Source organism: Anabrus simplex, chromosome 4 (assembly GCF_040414725.1).
Source record: "Anabrus simplex isolate iqAnaSimp1 chromosome 4, ASM4041472v1, whole genome shotgun sequence".
Taxonomy (NCBI): domain Eukaryota; kingdom Metazoa; phylum Arthropoda; class Insecta; order Orthoptera; family Tettigoniidae; genus Anabrus; species Anabrus simplex.
In genome coordinates this window covers 414,919,757-414,937,695 of record NC_090268.1, presented here as the reverse complement: position 1 = coordinate 414,937,695, position 17,939 = coordinate 414,919,757, and the positions used below count along the sequence as shown (strand labels likewise).

Here is a 17,939-nt window from a genome sequence, read left to right as displayed (position 1 = left end):
TATGGAATGGTCACCTTGTCTGAAGTTGGGCCAAGTGTACCATCATCATGCTGCGTGATAGATATCTGTGTGTTTGAATCTGTCTGTATTAGAGCTGTTGTGTGAAATGACTAGTGCGAGTGAAGCCAAGTGAAAGTTGAAAGCAATCAATGAAGATTCCAAAGGGATTGCCCATTCCAGGTAAATACCAGCCAACTAAAGACCCACTGTGGAGACTAGAGACTTTGCAAATAGCCACGGTTGACATTCATTTCAAATATAATTGTGTGTGTGTGTGTGCGTGTGTGTGTACTGACCAGGTACACACCATTACATTAAATTAGTCCAATAAAACAGACTGTTTTATCTGTAACAATATCAATATTGTATTGATGTAGCAGTGCCAAAAGCAAACTTTATCATAATACTCATGGTAATAATATGATTAAATTATGAGAATTGTATGTCTTGTGTGATTCAAAGTGAAATGTTTAAGTTTATGGGGCACAGCAAAGTTGCAGAATTTTGCAGCACCATTATTCAGATTACTCAATACTGCTAAATGAAAGTAGGACCAATACTGCTAAATGAAAGTAGGACCATTTTCATATCTAGTCATTGTGAAATATTGCTGCAACTTACAATGACCTAAGCTCACTTTATATTTTTGTCGAACGCCCCTCATAGATATTATCGTGGAGCTAATATCATGTTTCTAAAAAAATTTGTGATGATACTATGCCGTAATACAACCATATTTTGCTCTCAAAGTAAGTTCAATTATATTCACTTAAGCTTGTTTAAGCCATGAGGCAGTATGTATGGGCATTTAATCATTTAACATGACACAACTTTCTTCTAATTGTTGGATATTCCGCATGGTTAATGCTGTTTGTGTGTAGTTGTATTCTGCATATCATTTCATATCAAGAAATAGGAAAATACAAACCAAATATACATTTTGCGCAAGTACCATTTTCAGCGGTCAAGTAGTTTTGTCATTGCGACAAATGACAAACGTGGTCTCACTTCGGCATCCTAGTCAGTTATACAAATTTGAGTTGCGAATATTGTAACATGCTGTGAAAGAGAGAAGAAGATCAAAACACACCTAATTGTTTCCCCATAATCACTAGCCAGTGCTTACAGGGGCGCAAGTGTCTGGACTCTGAAGACAAAATGTTCTGGAGTACCTCATCTAGACAAATCTCCATCACTGAACTAGCAGTTGTTGCCTGATTGTCAATACGAATGCTGTCTCCAATCCTAAAAATGATGTTGCCTCAGATAACTCCCATACAGCGAATGAGGTTTAAGTACATATGGTATTTTATATTTTAAATATTTCATTAGGTCACAGTTTTTCCAGAAACAATAATTTGATAATGCTTGATTTAATTGTTCCCCGGTACCTATTTTTCTTATTTACATATTTGTTTCCTTTGCTAGGTAGAAATATCAAGTGTCTCTAGTGAGATTTTTTGTTCTACAGCTGGCAGCTTTGCCTTAGGCATAACGTCAACATCATTTCCTCTCCCAGCATGACCACAGCTTTGAGAATTTTATAACGTGTAGCACAGTAAACATGGTATCCATCTTTGAGAAGCAAATTCTCCTTGGTTGACACAAAAACAAAACTTTGTTGTTGAAATTCAGGAGTGCCAAACAATTTCTAATTGTGACAATGCTAACAACCAACATTGAAACCACCACCTCATTTTACTGTATAGTCTAACTGGCAACATTCCTTAAAAGCTGTAATGCAATCTGGCTTATTAAGTAAAGAACTGCTTACCTAGCAACTTCCAGAAGCTGAAGGCTGAGTTGTGTTCTATCATTTTCATCGAACGATGACAATTGGAGTAGTCTAAGACTCATAACACTATCTTTGTTATCCACAATACCAGTCTGCAAATGAAAAGCATAATTAATTACGGTATTCATGATATGTTTAATATTTATTCATGATTGGCTATTAGGTATAAGGGCGTACCAGACTTCTCCAGCACTATAAATACTAATATCACAAGTTTATTTTTGACTGTTAATGACAATGGGGAGAGACAGAGGTAGAGGTACAAACTAGGCTGAATGAATGGGTAGCTAAGTTCGAACAGTATCAGATGAAAGTTAGCAGAATATTAACTGTCACACTAAAAATGAGTCAGTACAATAAACAGATCACAACAAATGAAGCTATAGTTACCCGTTGAAGTTCACTTATGCAGGAATGGTAGATCTTATAAATGGCAAATAAAGATGGTGGACCTATATATTGCTTAATATCTGCTCTATCCACGAAAGCAAGGTCAATTGCATCTGTTATGTTGGAAGTAGTCAGAATAATTGCATTTGGAAACCTGTGGAAAAAAATTAAAAACTATGAAGTTGTGATACTGTTGAATATTTCTAGAAGACATCTATCACATGAGAAACTTAGCATCTAAGATTTTGCTCTTCCATGTAAATAAATATGCTTCACAGATATGACTATATAGTTCCTTGCCAATTTACTTTTATCTCTTTCCACTAATATTCAGTCATGATTGTGTTTTAGACCAATTTCCATTATGCTGTTCCTAACTGTGTCTATCCATTTTCATTTGGGTTCTATTTAGCCTTTCTCTCCATTAATACCAGTATCATATTCTGTTTTAGCATTCATCCTTTACTATTCCATTTAAAATCTCCAAATCATCTCTCTTCTTTAACATTCTTCTCAGGAGGAGAAGAGGAAAAGAAGAAGACTGTCATTTTATGAACTCATCCCATGGAGATATTTTTAGCACATTCATTTAAAACTTCCAGGTTTTTATATACCTTGATCTTTAGAAGGAGTTGGTTCCACTCACATGGTCACAACACTGGAGTACTGTTCTCATGGCTTTCTGAAGAACTGTGAAACTGTTCATATAGATACATTAGGGAATGTAAGTTAAGGGTATAGTATAGTTAAAAGCATGTAGCGTGCAACTATCTTCAAAGTGTAGCCATCTGAGATCAACATTAGATTGGGTAACATGGTACCTAGGAACCATGCTTAACCCACTGGCCTAATTTGACAAGCTGTGTTCGCATGTGGTGATAGACACTTTACCGAGTGTTTTTAAATAATGTTTTCAGCCACTCATGACACTCATTTTATTAATTTATTCATTCACTCATAGATTTTAAGATGTTTTGTTAATCCAATTTTTTTATTAATTGTATTTGGCTGATGATGACCACAATAGGTTGAAACATGTACCAAAGAAAATATTACTACATTATCTCTTAAATTGTGAGTGTTAGTCTATCAGTATTGGAAGATGGATCCAAAAATTAGAATTCTTAAGAATTGAAACCAAGAGTTTGTACGTCAGTATGGAACAGACATGAAGTTTATTGTTTGCAACTTGTTAATGATTGAGAGTTACAATATTATGAACAAGTAATAACAAATAATGATTGTAGTAGTCCTGAGGAAAGCAACGGGAAACTACCTAACTCCTCATTTCCCTAGTACGCCTCTTCAGTGATGCCTAGGCCACCGACAGCTGATGGCGGAGTTGTTGAGGATCCAACCAGCCTTAGGGCTGAAGACTGAACATATATATACGTAGTAGTCCTCAACTGTCACCTTATTAACTACCAGAAATGTTCCCGTACTTATCTAAACTGCTAATCAATCGTACCTTCAGTAACTGTGCCTGGACTGTGGTCAGTGTCCTTGCCCAGTGCTGGTAGCTAAGTAGTGGGTGAGCAGAAAATTCTGTAGGCAATGAACTCTGTTCTGTGGAAAGGGGAGGGGAGTAAAAGGAGCAAGGGGAGCACTGTGGGCCGTAGTTCTGTTCAATGGAGAAGGGAGGGATAATGTTGCTTCTTCATGTTATAATGTATTTTTGTGTATTAGGGATTAAATGCAAGTTAATTATTTTGATGAAATAAAGGTATGGTACTGACTAAAGAGTATCTTTAAGACATTATTTTAAGTGTTATATACACTGTCTGACAAAAAAAGATTGAAGCATCCAGAAGGGGAGGAGGAAACAAAATGAAACTTCATGTGTGGAGAGGGTATGTGATGTTATTTCAGTCGAAGTAATAAACTTCATTGTTAGGTTCCATATTGAGTTGAGACTATGCTTAAAGTAAATACAAAATTTTAATATTCCACCTTCTCAATACTAAAAAATCATTTGATGTTTTTACAAAAACATTACAATGATATTAATAGGTACTAGTTTCGGTCCACTGTGGACCATCATCAGCCTAGCCAAATTACAACAGTAAAAGACATAGTGATAAAAATAGTGTGGAGAAATGAGAGAGGATCTAGAAGGATGGGATGGTGGTGGAATGACAGACAAAAGTGAAAAACCATATTTGTGAATAATGATAAAAGTAACAGAAGTGTTCACATTGACAAGTAAAAATCTTGTGAAGTCACGTAAAAACTCTTGATGAGAGTGTCTTTGGTTGGCAGTTACTCCTGTGTTGCACGATTGACATATATAACTAAGTATATGCTTCTAGAAAGTTGTAGATGTAAGTTCCACTTTTGCGTAGAGGAAAGAATTGTCCGATGAGACCAGCACAAGATTAAAAGTTGACAAAGTTGAACATGTTCTATGGTGGTATGAAAAGCTTGCTGTGTTAAACAGAAGTAGTCTCAGTTCAATTGGGACCCCAATGAACCTGGGGAAAGAAGATAGTATTAACACGAGTAATCGAATAGAGAACAAGCGAAGCACCGGAAAATATAAACGATGACTCACCTTGCGCTGCGTGGAACAAACTTGCTGTATTGAATGCAACTTACGGAACTTACGGAACCTAACAATGAAGTTTATTACTTTGAATGATGACGCTAACCAAGCTAAACACAAAGCCTTTCAATATCTAGGCATTAAGTTGAAAATAGCCAAATTAGGCAAAGACATAGATTTTCTCAAACAGTGCATTCGGTTTGATTTAACGCCAAATTTCTTAAGACACAACAAAAAGAAACATCGTATCACGTCACAAACTTCCAAACCTCAAACTAAGACTAATAAAATTTGGTTGAAAGATGAAATCAAGTTTCTTTATAGGAAAAAATCATTCCTTAACCTCAAACTACACCAGTCCCACCTTGCGGCAACAAAATTGTTATCTAAAGTGCATTGGACAATCTTCTTCCAATCAGTTGAAGATAAATTATTTATAGACTTAACCAAGAAACAACATACTTTGGATAATAAATTGGAGAAATTAAAGAGATCCAAATCGCAAGATTATCAAATTAGACGCAATAGTAGACCAGCAGACGATCGTAACCATTTTCATCCACCCGTAATCAACCTATCCAATACTCCCCTAAATCCAAATGAAGAAGGAATTTTAGCCAAGGGACCCAAACATAACTGGCCCGATTTGAACACAACCAATTCAATTATTACAATGATAACAGAATCGGAATTAGCTATCTCTAAAACGCCTTTAGACACACAAGATGAATTTTTTTTTTGCTAGGGGCTTTACGTCGCACCGACACAGATAGGTCTTATGGTGACGATGGGATAGGAAAGGCCTAGGAGTTGGAAGGAAGCGGCCGTGGCCTTAATTAAGGTACAGCCCCAGCATTTGCCTGGTGTGAAAATGGGAAACCACGGAAAACCATATTCAGGGCTGCCGATAGTGGGATTCGAACCTACTATCTCCCGGATGCAAGCTCACAGCCGCGCGCCTCTACACGCACGGCCAACTCGCCCGGTACACGATGAATTAAGATATGACATCAAGAAGAAACTTAAACATCCTTTTTCGCAATAATTCACCTAATTTTCCCGCCAATTCTAATAATAGGAATGTACAAACCGATTTGAAGCTCCTGCACACCCTAAACAAAAAAAAACAAAAAAACATTAAGGACAACGACCTAATCGTGACCAAGGCCGATAAAGGCAACACGACCGTAATCATCGATAAGAATGAATATATCAGTAAAAACATCAGATTTCTTTAAAGATAGTTCCTTTTCCAAAATTAAAAAAGACCCCACACAAAAAGTCCAAAGACTCCTTAAACAAACCTTAAAAAACTCCTCCTTCCTACTCACTGAACATGAAAAAAGCCAGCTTATAAGTATGAACCCTGGGCTTCCTACGGCTAGAGCTCTTCCAAAAATTTCATAAGGCAGGTGCTCCCATTCGTCCAATTATCAATTTCAGACAGAGCCCTTTGTATAAAACTGCACAATTTATTCAAAAGTTCCTAAGCAAAAATTACCGTTTTTCATCCAATAAATCAGTTACAAATACCTTTGAATTAATAGACAAACTTAATAAATTTAACATGCAACCTCACTACTCACTTCACTCCTTTGATATCGTAAACATGTACCCAAGCATTCCAATTTCTAAATTAATTCCCATCATCGAAAGTAACTTACACAAAAACAGTCATTTGAGTAAATTGGAAATTCAAGATTTCATTACATTGTTAAAATTAGTCGTAAATAACAACTTTCGTACGTTTAATGGTACCATCTATCAACAAAACAGTCTGGCAATGGGTTCACCTGCATCAGGCATTCTCGCAGAAATCTATCTGGACTTTCTCGAGAATACTAAAATCAACAATAAATTCGACAATATCCTCCTTTGGGCTAGGTACGTTGACGATGTCCTAGTAATTATCAACGAGAATTTGGAAGATGCTCACACCACACTTCAAACACTTAATAACATCGATCCTCATATTAAATTCACATTGGAGTCGGAAGTAGATCAAAAAATCAATTTTCTGGATCTTACGATCACTAGACAACAGGAATCTTTAACCTACAAGATCTACAGAAAGTCCACCCAATCGGCCGTTTCAATCCGACAAGATTCAGCTCACCCCCTCCCCCACAAAAAAGCAACATATAACAGTCTTGTACATAGAGCATTCAACGTTCCTATGAATAAAAAAGATCTTCATACCGAATTGAATAATATCCGCTACATTGCCAGATTCAATGGCTTCAATAGCCATTTCATAGAAAACATCATTAACAAACATAAATTTCGCCCCAAGACCACACTTAAAAAAGAACCACCTAAACATGACTCTTTTTCCATCTTTACTTACGTCAATGGAATTCACAAGATCACCAATGTTTTAAAGAAAAAAGGTATGAAAATAGCCTTTAAAACCAACAACAACAATAACACACAAATCTTACATAACACATCACATATTAATAAAATAAATAGGTATACAAAATCAGGCGTCTACAGGATTAAATGTAATACATACTCTAATATTTCTTATGTGGGGCAAACCGGCCGGAGCTTCAACATTAGATATTTAGAACATTTCAATGCAGTCAGATACAACAAATTCTCAGCTATCGACCAACATATGGTCGACTATAACCACAAATTCACGAATATTGAAACAGACATGGACATTCTCAAAATAGCTAAGAAAGGACCTCTACTCAATATAATAGAGAACTTTTACATTCATTTAGATCAATATTTTAATGCCAACTATAACCTTAACGAAATAACTGAGAAACGAATATTTTATTTGACCTTTTCATTACTTACTACAGAAAAAACAAATCGGTCGTTCAAAATTCTATCTTTAAGTCAATTAAGGGTCCCCCGACAATACAAACACCATCACTTCCTCTCCCGTCCACCCCGCCTTGAACCATTCGCATCCCTCCCACCCTCCACCACTTACGTCATTCCTCCCCTCCGTATTCACCTACCCCCTCTCCTGCTGATCTACTCCGCGCTACGCTCACTCCGTAAGTTGCATTCAATACAGCAAGTTTGTTCCACGCAGCGCAAGGTGAGTCATCGTTTATATTTTCCGGTGCCTCGCTTGTTCTCTATTCGATTACTCGCGTTAATACTATCTTCTTTCCCCAGGTTCATTGGGGTCCCGATTGAACTGAGACTACTTCTGTTTAACACAGCAAGCTTTTCATTCCACCATAGAACATGTTCAACTTTGTCAACTTTTAATCTTGTGCTGGTCTCATCGGACAATTCTTCCCTCTACGCAAAAGTGGAACTTACATCTACAACTTTCTAGAAGCATATACTTAGTTATATATGTCAATCGTGCAACACAGGAGTAACTGCCAACCAAAGACTATCTCATCAAGAGTTTTTACGTGACTTCACAAGATTTTACTTGTCAATGTGAACACTTCTGTTACTTTTATCATTATTCGCAAATACGGTTTTTCACTTTTGTCTGTCATTCCACCACCATCCCATCCTTCTAGATCCTCTTTCATTTCTCCACACTATTTTTATCACTATGTCTTTTACTGTTGTAATTTGGCTAGGCTGATGATGATCCACAGTGGACCGAAACTAGTACCTATTAATATCATTGTAATGTTTTTGTAAAAACATCAAATGAGTTTTTAGTATTGAGAAGGTGGAATATTAAAATTTTGTATTTACTTTAAGCATGTTATTTCAGTGAAAAATTAAAAAAAAAATCAAATTTACAAAAGAACTTGGCAGTACGAGCCCACTCATTAAGACTTTGCACCCTCTCTGACATGAATGCAGGCACTAATTCAGTTGGGAAGGGTGTCATGAAGCCGTTGTATGCTCTCCTGAGGCAAGCTGGCCCACAACTGTTGTAACTGGTTCTTGATATCCTGGATACTGGCACTGGGGCGGAGTTGGCGTCCGAGCTAGTCCACATATATTCTATCAGGAACAGGTCTGGGGATCTTGCTGACCATGGGAGTACCCCAATATCATGCAGACAGTTCATAGAGACACGTGCCGTGTGTGGACGAGCATTGTCCTGTTGAAAAATGGCACCATGATACTGCCGCATGAGAGGTAACACATGAGGACGTAGGATGTCCGTGACGTACCGTTGTGCCATCCGAATTCCCTCAAGCACCACCAGCCATGACCTGAAGTCATACCCAAAGGCTCCCCACACCATGACACCAGGCATAACACCCCCATGCCTCCCCAAAACAATGGAAGAATGGGACCTCTCCCCAGGTCACCGTCATACTCGCAGACTCCGGGTAGTGCAGAACTACAGTTCATATTTGAATACAATGCAACGTCATTCATCAGCAATCCATGCTTCCCGGTCATGGCACCACTCTAAACACAGCCTATCCATGGGACGGTAATTCCCTAGTCCAGCTGCTGTAAGTCTCTGACCAATGGTGCAGGATGACACAGAATGTTGCAGGGAGTCCATTACTTGTTCTTGGATGACAGACACAGATGTGAAGGAGTTACGATTCGCTTGGTACACAATATGGCAATCCTCGCTTGCGGTGATCAGACGTGGTCAACCAGAATCTTGACGACAGGTATGCCTACCCTCACGTACGCATGCACTTCAACATCGGGCCACTCTCAGATCAGAATGCCCCATAAATCCGGATACTGCATGATTCGACCAGCCGACCAAATGGAGATCCACAATAAGGCCCCTTTTAAACTCTGTCAGGTGCTGGTAACGCTGCGTCACACAAGTATACAGCATCTCAGTGTCCTTCAAAGTGACCGCTCAACATCTGATGCTGTTCACACCCCTATATACCCTACCAGGCCTGGTAACAACACTAATGTACTCTGATGGCTGTTCTACCTGTTACAGAGAATTGCAACTCTAATAATTTACATACCCGCTGATGGTGTATACGTGTACGAAGTTACATTTACATCTGACCATTTCTTCTGGGTGTTTCAAGTTTTTTGTCAGGCAGTGTAAACATCTAAAAAAATATCTTGAGTAGCAAAAGACGCTGCATAAATTCAGAGAATTTACTACAGACAAGAATATCCTAACCCAGATTCCAGATACTGTATTTACTCGTATATTACTCTCTCACGTGTCAGACCCTACCTGGCTTTTCGAGATGAAGAAAATGAGAAAAATAAATCTTGCATACAACAACCCCCAACATAATTCGTCAGAGAAGAACTATGATTCTGCTTCGAAGCGGGTACAAGTCTTATTGCAGCTCTAATGACATCGCTCAAATTTGTGAATAATTTTGTCCATACAACCTATGCAATGAAAACAGGCGTCGAAGTCATGCGGTACATCTGTGTTTTATAGTTAAGAAGTGTCCGCCTCCGTAGCGTAGGCCTACTGCAGCTCTGATGACATCGCAAAAATAGGTTAATGGTCTCGTGTCTGACCCGCGCATTGCAAGCATGCATCAGTCATGCTATATGCCTGTGTTTTGTAGTTAAAATGTCCGCCAGCATAATGGTTAGCACAATTAGCTGCCGTTCTCGGGAGTCTGAGTTTGATTCTCGGTACCGCACTGCCAGAGATTACAAGTGGTTATAGGGGATCATCTTAAGCATGTGCAGTGCTGGGCATATAAGCTTAGCTTAGTTGGTAATTCTTGGATCATAGTGATGTCTGATTTGAATCATGTGGTAACAATGGCGAAGTCTACATTTTTTTAATAAATGAATTTACTCTCCTCAAAGTGTCAGTGTGGGGATTCAAAGGAGGCAAGGCTTTTTTCTTCACCTGTCCTTACTAGGTGGAAGAGCTGGTTTGATGCTGTCTTCCATTTAAATGGGTACTTTCAACACATCGCCACATTTCTCAAGTCGTCTGATATGAAAGACATTAACAACTGCGGCATTAACTACCTAAAGGATCTGACTGACCAAGAAGTGAAATAGACTTCATTCACAAATTATTTTTGTCAGTGATTATGCAATTGAGTAGGTTGAGCTTCTGACTGAACTTGAGGGATATCAGTATCCATCCTCTCATTTCCTGTACCCCAAACTTCATAACATTAAGATAAATTTTCCTGCAATTTGTGATGGGAATTTTTCTGCACCAACAATGAATTGGTCAAGCTCATTCCTTTAAGAAAACTGCATGCAGAGACATTTTCATAAAAGCGGCTCATTCTTCAAAGTGCTCCCCCTGTGGGTGGGGTGGTAGAATAACATCCACGGTATCCCATGCTTGTCGTAAGAGGTGACTAAAAGGGGCCCCAGGGGCTCTGAACTTAGGAGCTGGGTTGGCGACTACAGGGCTCTAGCTGAGTCCTGGCATTGTTTGCACTTACTTGTGCCAAGCTCTTCACTTTCATCCATTCTATCCAACCTCCCTTGGTCAACTCTTGTTCTTTTCCAACCCCGACGATATTAGACCAATCGAGGCCTAGGAAGTCCTTCATTTTCATTTTCTTTTGTCGATAACTTCATTTCTGAAGTGTCGGATCCCTTCCATTTTTTCTCTCTGATTTAGTGTTAATAGAGGATAGTTGCCTAGTTGTACTTCCTCTTAAAACAATAATCATCAGCACCACCACTCTTCAAAGTGCAAGCTACAGACTTTGAAAGTCAAAGACACTAACCGCAATAATTTTGTCACAATTTTTCAAGCTATGTATCAAAAAAATATAGTCTTGAATAATGGGAAAGCAGCAGAGCGTCAGAAACTGTTCGGTGCATCAATTCACAAAAGGAGTTGCAATTCAAAATCAACTGAAGATAGGTGGAAGATGTGATATCATGCTTGCATTAACTGCAGTCAGAGTTCTCTGCATTTGCTAAATTTTGTTTTGATTTATTGTGGACCCTAGCAAACAATGTTGACAACGCATGTGCTTTATCCTACTATAATACAGTGGTTACAGAGAGAAGGTGCAATTTGAAGGAAGGTAATGCCGAATTTATTACAATGCTTTCATTCAAACAGTGATTTTTGTTGTGGATTTGAGCATTTTGATTTGTTATGCACCCTAACAAACAATGTTGACTGTGGACATGTTTTATCTCATTAAAAAACACCCCAATTATCTGAAAATGTTAGTTAATTTTCAAAACATAGATAATTTTTGGTAAAAATAGATTTTGATTTTGATAAAAAGGGATGCTACTTTTTCCCGTTCCTAGCTATTGTAGTTGAACACTAGTGAATCAGATTCTTAACCAAGTGATAACAGCAGCTCAGATGATGAAAATGACAATGAGGATAACAAAGTTCCTCATGTGGTGAATGTTGGGAGTATTCATCACCTTTGTAATTCAGATGAATGCTCTAATTATGATTTTGAAGCCTACATCCTGTGTGTGTAAAAGAACACTAGTGTTAAACATCTTTGATGACCAAACCACTGTATTTCAATGTTTTTAAGTTGCATATGCTAATAAATTAAATTTTCATGGCCTATATGATGATTCTGATGTTTTATGTCTTTGTAATGTTTAAATTTTGTTGTGGTCGTAGAACAGCTATGACCAAGACCACCGTAGCTCAATCAGTAAAGCATCTGATAACAAATCGGAAGGTTGTGAGTTTGATTCCCACAGGAGCCCTGCTGGCCATTTCTGGACTTAAAATCTCTTCACCATGTACTACTCATATACTCAACATAACCTAGGAAGCTGAAAGTTTATTTAAAGTATATTGCAGCTGTGAAAAATAAATACCGTATTTACTCGCATAGTGGCTGCACTTTTTAGGCCAATATTTTAAGGTCTTAAAATACAGACTTTCAGACAACATTTTTAAAAGACCTGGGCACATCACAGCTATTTATTAGAGAGCAATTTATACAATCACAGAGAGATGCTGCACTATTGCAAGTACAGCTTTTGACTAATACATTATAATAGGGGCTGAGATCAGTAAAACAACCATCATATTAAGCATGGTAAATATTGCATGCAAACATAGTAAAAATGAGCAATGATTTCAATACGACTTTAATAAAGGCCATGATGATTTTTTTAAATTACAAGTTGCTTTACGTCGCATCGACACAGATAGGTCTTATGGCGACGATGGGACAGGGAAGGGCTAGAAGTGGGAAGGATGCAGCCGTGGCCTTAATTAAGGTACAGACCCAGCATTTGCCTGATGTAAAAATGGGAAACCAAGGAAAACCACCTTCAGGGCTGCCGACAGTGGGGTTCGAACGCACTATCTCCCGAATACTGGATACTGGCCACACTTAAGCGACTGCAGCTAACGATTAAGGGATATAAACTTCATGTTGATTGGTCCGTATTGAACTGTGATTACATTAATGTTAAAAGAATTTTATCAATTCCACCTTTTCAATACAAAGTTTTACAATGTGTTTACATTACAAGTTAATTTAATTCTGTACTAGTTTCGACCTAAGGTCAAGGTCATCATCAGCCTTATCACGAAATATATCAAATAGTCTAAAAACAATGTACAATACAATGACATTAAAATGAACCTGACCGGGCGAGTTGGCCGTGCGCGTAGAGGCGCGCGGCTGTGAGCTTGCATCCGGGAGATAGTAGGTTCGAATCTCACTATCGGCAGCCCTGAAGATGGTTTTCCGTGGTTTCCCATTTTCACACCAGGCAAATGCTGGGGCTGTACCTTAATTAAGGCCACGGCCACTTCCTTCCAACTCCTAGGCCTTTTCTATCCCATCGTCGCCATAAGACCTACCTGTGTCGGTGCGACGTAAAGCCCCTAGCAAAAAAAAAAGAACATGTGAAAGTTAAAACAGATTTTGAATATTGTAGTGTACCATTACAAGTCAAAACTGAAGATAAATGGTGGTCACAATGATATTAAACAATTAAATTGTGCACACAACACATTAAAATAAGGCAAGCGGATGCCACTGTTTTAACTCTCACATGTTCATTTTAATGTTATTGTACTGTACATTGTTTTTGGACTACAGTATTTGATATATTGTACAATTTGCGTTATGGCTGATGATGACCTTGACCTTAAGTCAAAACTAGTACCAAATTAACTTGTAATTTAAAGACATTGCAAAACTTTGTATTGAAAAGGTGGAACTGATAAAATTCTTTTAACTAATAATGCAGCTATCAATCTCAGGATGATGGAATTTATTTGTGTATCATTACGCATGATGATATCAGACTGGGAGCAGACGGTGGTCCTGTTGCTTTTTACATAACATACTGTGGAAATATTAACTGCAATTTTATACCATCCAGCCTGTATGTGTTCAGTCCAATTACAGCAGAAGTCTGCAATAGAGAGTACGGCATATAGCGAGAACTCTGTTATGACAGCTTTTATCAGTCTCTTGAAAATTCCTATAATATACTTTGTATTAGCCTTCAGTTACAGCGAGAACCATATAAATGATGCACCCATTATTACAAGCGATTAAGTGTAAGTAATTTTTTCTGTTATCAATATTTATGCACTCCGGCGATTATACTCAATGTGATCATCTCTAGTGTAGGTTTTTCGCTATGTGCACTAGCAAACACTCCCATCAACATTTGAACTTGAAGGCAATATCGGAGTTGATTAGTAATACCCGTCGACTGATATTCTATAAGCACAATTCAAAATGAAAGACAACATATTTTCGTAATAAATGTGTAAATAACATGGTCATAGCAGTAGTTAACTCGTTAGAAATAAAGGCTGAAGTAAACAATCGCTTAATTTTAAAACTATGATGATGATGATGATTGTTGTTTAAAGGGGCCTAACATCTAAGGTCATCAGCCCCCCTTAAAACTATGTACTGAAATTAAGCAAGAATGTGATACAGCCCAAAATACGGCGCATAGTGGATGGTTGATTTTGGAGGTTAGTTTATTCAGTATTACCTCCTTAGGCATTTCTGCAGGGGACAAGGAAAGATAATGTGTTAGGCAAGAAAATGTACTGTTGAATACCCGAATAAAAACTAGCCAACACGAATATGTAAACACTTTATATGTTATTTTTCCAACATGCGTGCATTCAATTAATTATAAAATCATACAGGTTTCACCTTTTTCAATACAAAAACAATGTTGTCAGATGTTTTACAACATATCTTTAATTGCAGTACTAGTTTTGGTGCTAATTACGGCGCCATCGTCAGCTGCGTGACAGTAAAGAGAAACTTGGCAATACACATAAAATATACAACATATTCATACATATAACCCCTTAATATCTTGTGTTAAATTGTGTTAAGTTAAAAATTACCCCAGGTTACTACATCATGTATGCACGGGTACAGTGAAAGATACAGGCTATCAACCATTTCTAAAGATGCGATGAAAGTATTAAAAAGGCGTGAAAAAGACGAGAGAACAAATATGAAAACCTTTTCCACTGGGGCTTATTAAATAAAAATAGTGTGTTATAAGGCGTGTAAAACACCTAACAACAAAATATATAAAAATGTTTACAGTGGGATCTCATAAAAGTATCAGCGCATTGTTGCAGATCACACACTTTCTGAAACAAATGTCACCTGAAGCCTTATGTCAGACCAGTGGGTTAAACATTGTTTCCTGGTCACATTCTTCGACCACAAATTTGGAGGTTAAACTCGGCCATGTGCGAGAGAAATGAATTTTGACAGTCATCTTGAATGTGATAACACTTAGATCGACTCGAGTCAAAACCGAAGGTGCCAGTTTCAACATACGCGTCTACTTCCTGGCTTTTGTCCTCATTATTAAGTGATTTCACGACTTTTTCAGATCTATAACGGGGCTACCACAAGACAAATATGCACCACGCCTAGTCAACTTTATGTGATTATGTTCCTAATCCTTACATAGTCTATCACGCGACAAATATTCTCTACCTGTCACTGTGTCACTCAACACAGAATACATTTCTAACATCTGAATGGAATGCAAAATACAAGCACAAACAGGCTTACTGGGTTACTCAGCAATATCAATGATACCCGGAGAGCAAAACTGAACCTTCCTGAAGCTAAGGGCTTGCTTCCCGAAGTGGAATTCAAGGCTATTTCCTGTTTTCGCATTAAATTTCCCCGACCTGCCTCCTGTGGCGAGGGCTCTAATCTATGCTGGTATTCACGTTCGTTTCACAAGGAATGACAAAGAATTCTTTCAGGGCTGGGAAAAATGTGATTGTACTGAATGGTAATAACGAAAATTTGTGACTCAATAAATGAGGTATTTTCAAATAGATTTAATACGAAGTGAATCGGGACTATGAAGTTTCACTGTATTTTCTTACATCTGGTCAAATTTTGGAAAGACTATTCCCGCGTAATTTATAGCGAAATATATTTTCATGATACATATGAGGTTAAGTTACGTTAGGTGACTCTGTTTGAATTAGAAAATTGAAACGTTTGCCACAGAAGCCACTGGAGTGATACAACTAAAATTTTTCCAAATGAAATTGAAAATACGCATTCATGTTACCTCAGAATTAGAAAAATAACTTACGAGTAAGCCGTAGTTTGGAAATCTAAAAAAACACAAGTTTTGAAGAAGCCGACTGCCGTTCCATACCGATTTTAATGTGTGTGGGTTTTCCTTCAACTTTTACAAAAATCGGATATAACAACAATCCGCTACGGCGAGTAAATTTTTCGCCATTATTAATTCTCGCTATAACAGACTTCTACTGTACTGCCTTTAAAACAAACAAAAAACTACACTACATGGCGAGATAATAGTCAAAACTTAAACAGTTACTCAGGGAACATGCTCGAAGTACGGTGTGTTTTGACCAGCCTACTTGCACATAATCATGATAAAAGGCGAGTGTAATCTACTTCAACCATACTTTTTATTTTTACAATAAACCGCAAATCAGAAGTCAAATTTGCTGTCAGCCACACGTGAACTTCTAGGAAATGCACACGCTGTGTTTCTGCCTTGGGTGATTTGTATGTGCCTGGTCAGCGATTCATCCTCCACCTTATCGTGAAGGCCACTGTGAGCTCAATCGCATTCCTGTGCTGAGCATGTAAGATCATCACATGTTACTAATATGGTGTTATCAGTAACAAACAAAAGAAATCAATATTGTTAAGTTTAACACAGCAATATATACTGTGTGAAATGAGTAATGTAGCATGTGTTGTTGAACTTACCTCACACAATATTTTACCGATACACTCAAAAGATAAAATAAACTTCATTATAAAGCCCGTATTGTCGTGAGTATACGTTGAAGGTTAGGTCAAATGTTCCACCTTTACAATACTAAGATTCTTTATTAACTAAATATTTACATGATTTTTAATTATATCGGGACATGTTTCGTCTACCTTGTAGACATCATCAGCCATAAAAACTTTTGAGAAAAAGCTACAAGGACAAGGACAAAGTAACACATTAAAATAATTCGGATAACCGAATATGTCATTTAAAATGGTGAAGAATTCAGAACTGTTTTGAGCACAGCACTTAAGAATACAGTTGACATTAAAATTAAAATTGTCCACATGGGATGATACAGTAAAAACTTGCGTTAAAATTCTTCCTTTTTGTGTGATGTGTTAATATATAATATTCTGTTATGTCGTGAAGGCTTGATAATGAATTGCACAATGTTCATTCCAATAGGATAATAACGATGTATAAGAAAACCAGCGAGCATATGTTAAAGCCGTCTTATTGGTGTAGTATTGGCATTTCCTGTTGAGAAGTTAGGTGGAAAATTTGAACGTGATGACGTAATGTGGAATGTGCAGTAGAGGGCCCTAGAATAAGGAAGATAGCTGTTGTTAGTGTTAAAATAGGCAAGTTTTTGTGTCTTGAGATGTAAAGTAATGAGAAGTGCGGCACATCTGATTACTTACGTTCTCGCCTGTCTGACAGCGACTAGTTCAGTGTGGAAGCCTGTGGTTGACTGAGAGCGAACTATGGAGGTCGTGTGTGAAGGGAGCCGCCATGAGGGGAAATTAGGGGAAGGTTAGGATCAGTAGGCGGGAAGCCGTCACATGGAAGCTTGTTATTGGATTTGTTAAAGTAAGAACTATTGAGCAATGCCTCAAAAATTACGTTCGCAGTTTCGGAAATTTCATTTAAATTGTGAAAGGGATTGCATTTATGATCTATATTAATATAGATGTTTTCTAAAACATTGAGTAAAGTGCTTTTATTATGAAAATAAAGAATTTTTAAGTCCTGTTCTATGGAAGTGAAGGAATGATTGGATTCTGTCATGTGAGTACTCATGGCGGAGTACCTTCTATGTTTAGCGGCGTTGATATG

At 37.7% G+C, this 17,939-nt stretch overlaps 2 protein-coding genes across 3 annotated transcripts in view; one reads left to right on the top strand and one right to left on the bottom strand.

The window, feature by feature from the left end:
* pch2 (pachytene checkpoint 2 protein) overlaps positions 1 to 17,939 on the bottom strand; it is a 171,623-nt gene that overhangs the window by 20,537 nt on the left and 133,147 nt on the right. For both annotated transcript variants that reach the window (XM_067145887.2, XM_067145888.2), the window contains 2 exons: positions 2,186 to 2,339; positions 1,775 to 1,887 (listed from right to left, as the gene is read on the bottom strand). In XM_067145887.2, the coding sequence (XP_067001988.1) occupies positions 1,775 to 1,887; positions 2,186 to 2,339 (267 nt within the window). The remainder of the gene's footprint in view (positions 1 to 1,774; positions 1,888 to 2,185; positions 2,340 to 17,939) is intronic.
* Positions 1 to 17,939, top strand: part of Rift (Riboflavin transporter) — a 256,069-nt gene that overhangs the window by 229,245 nt on the left and 8,885 nt on the right. The window lies entirely within an intron of this gene.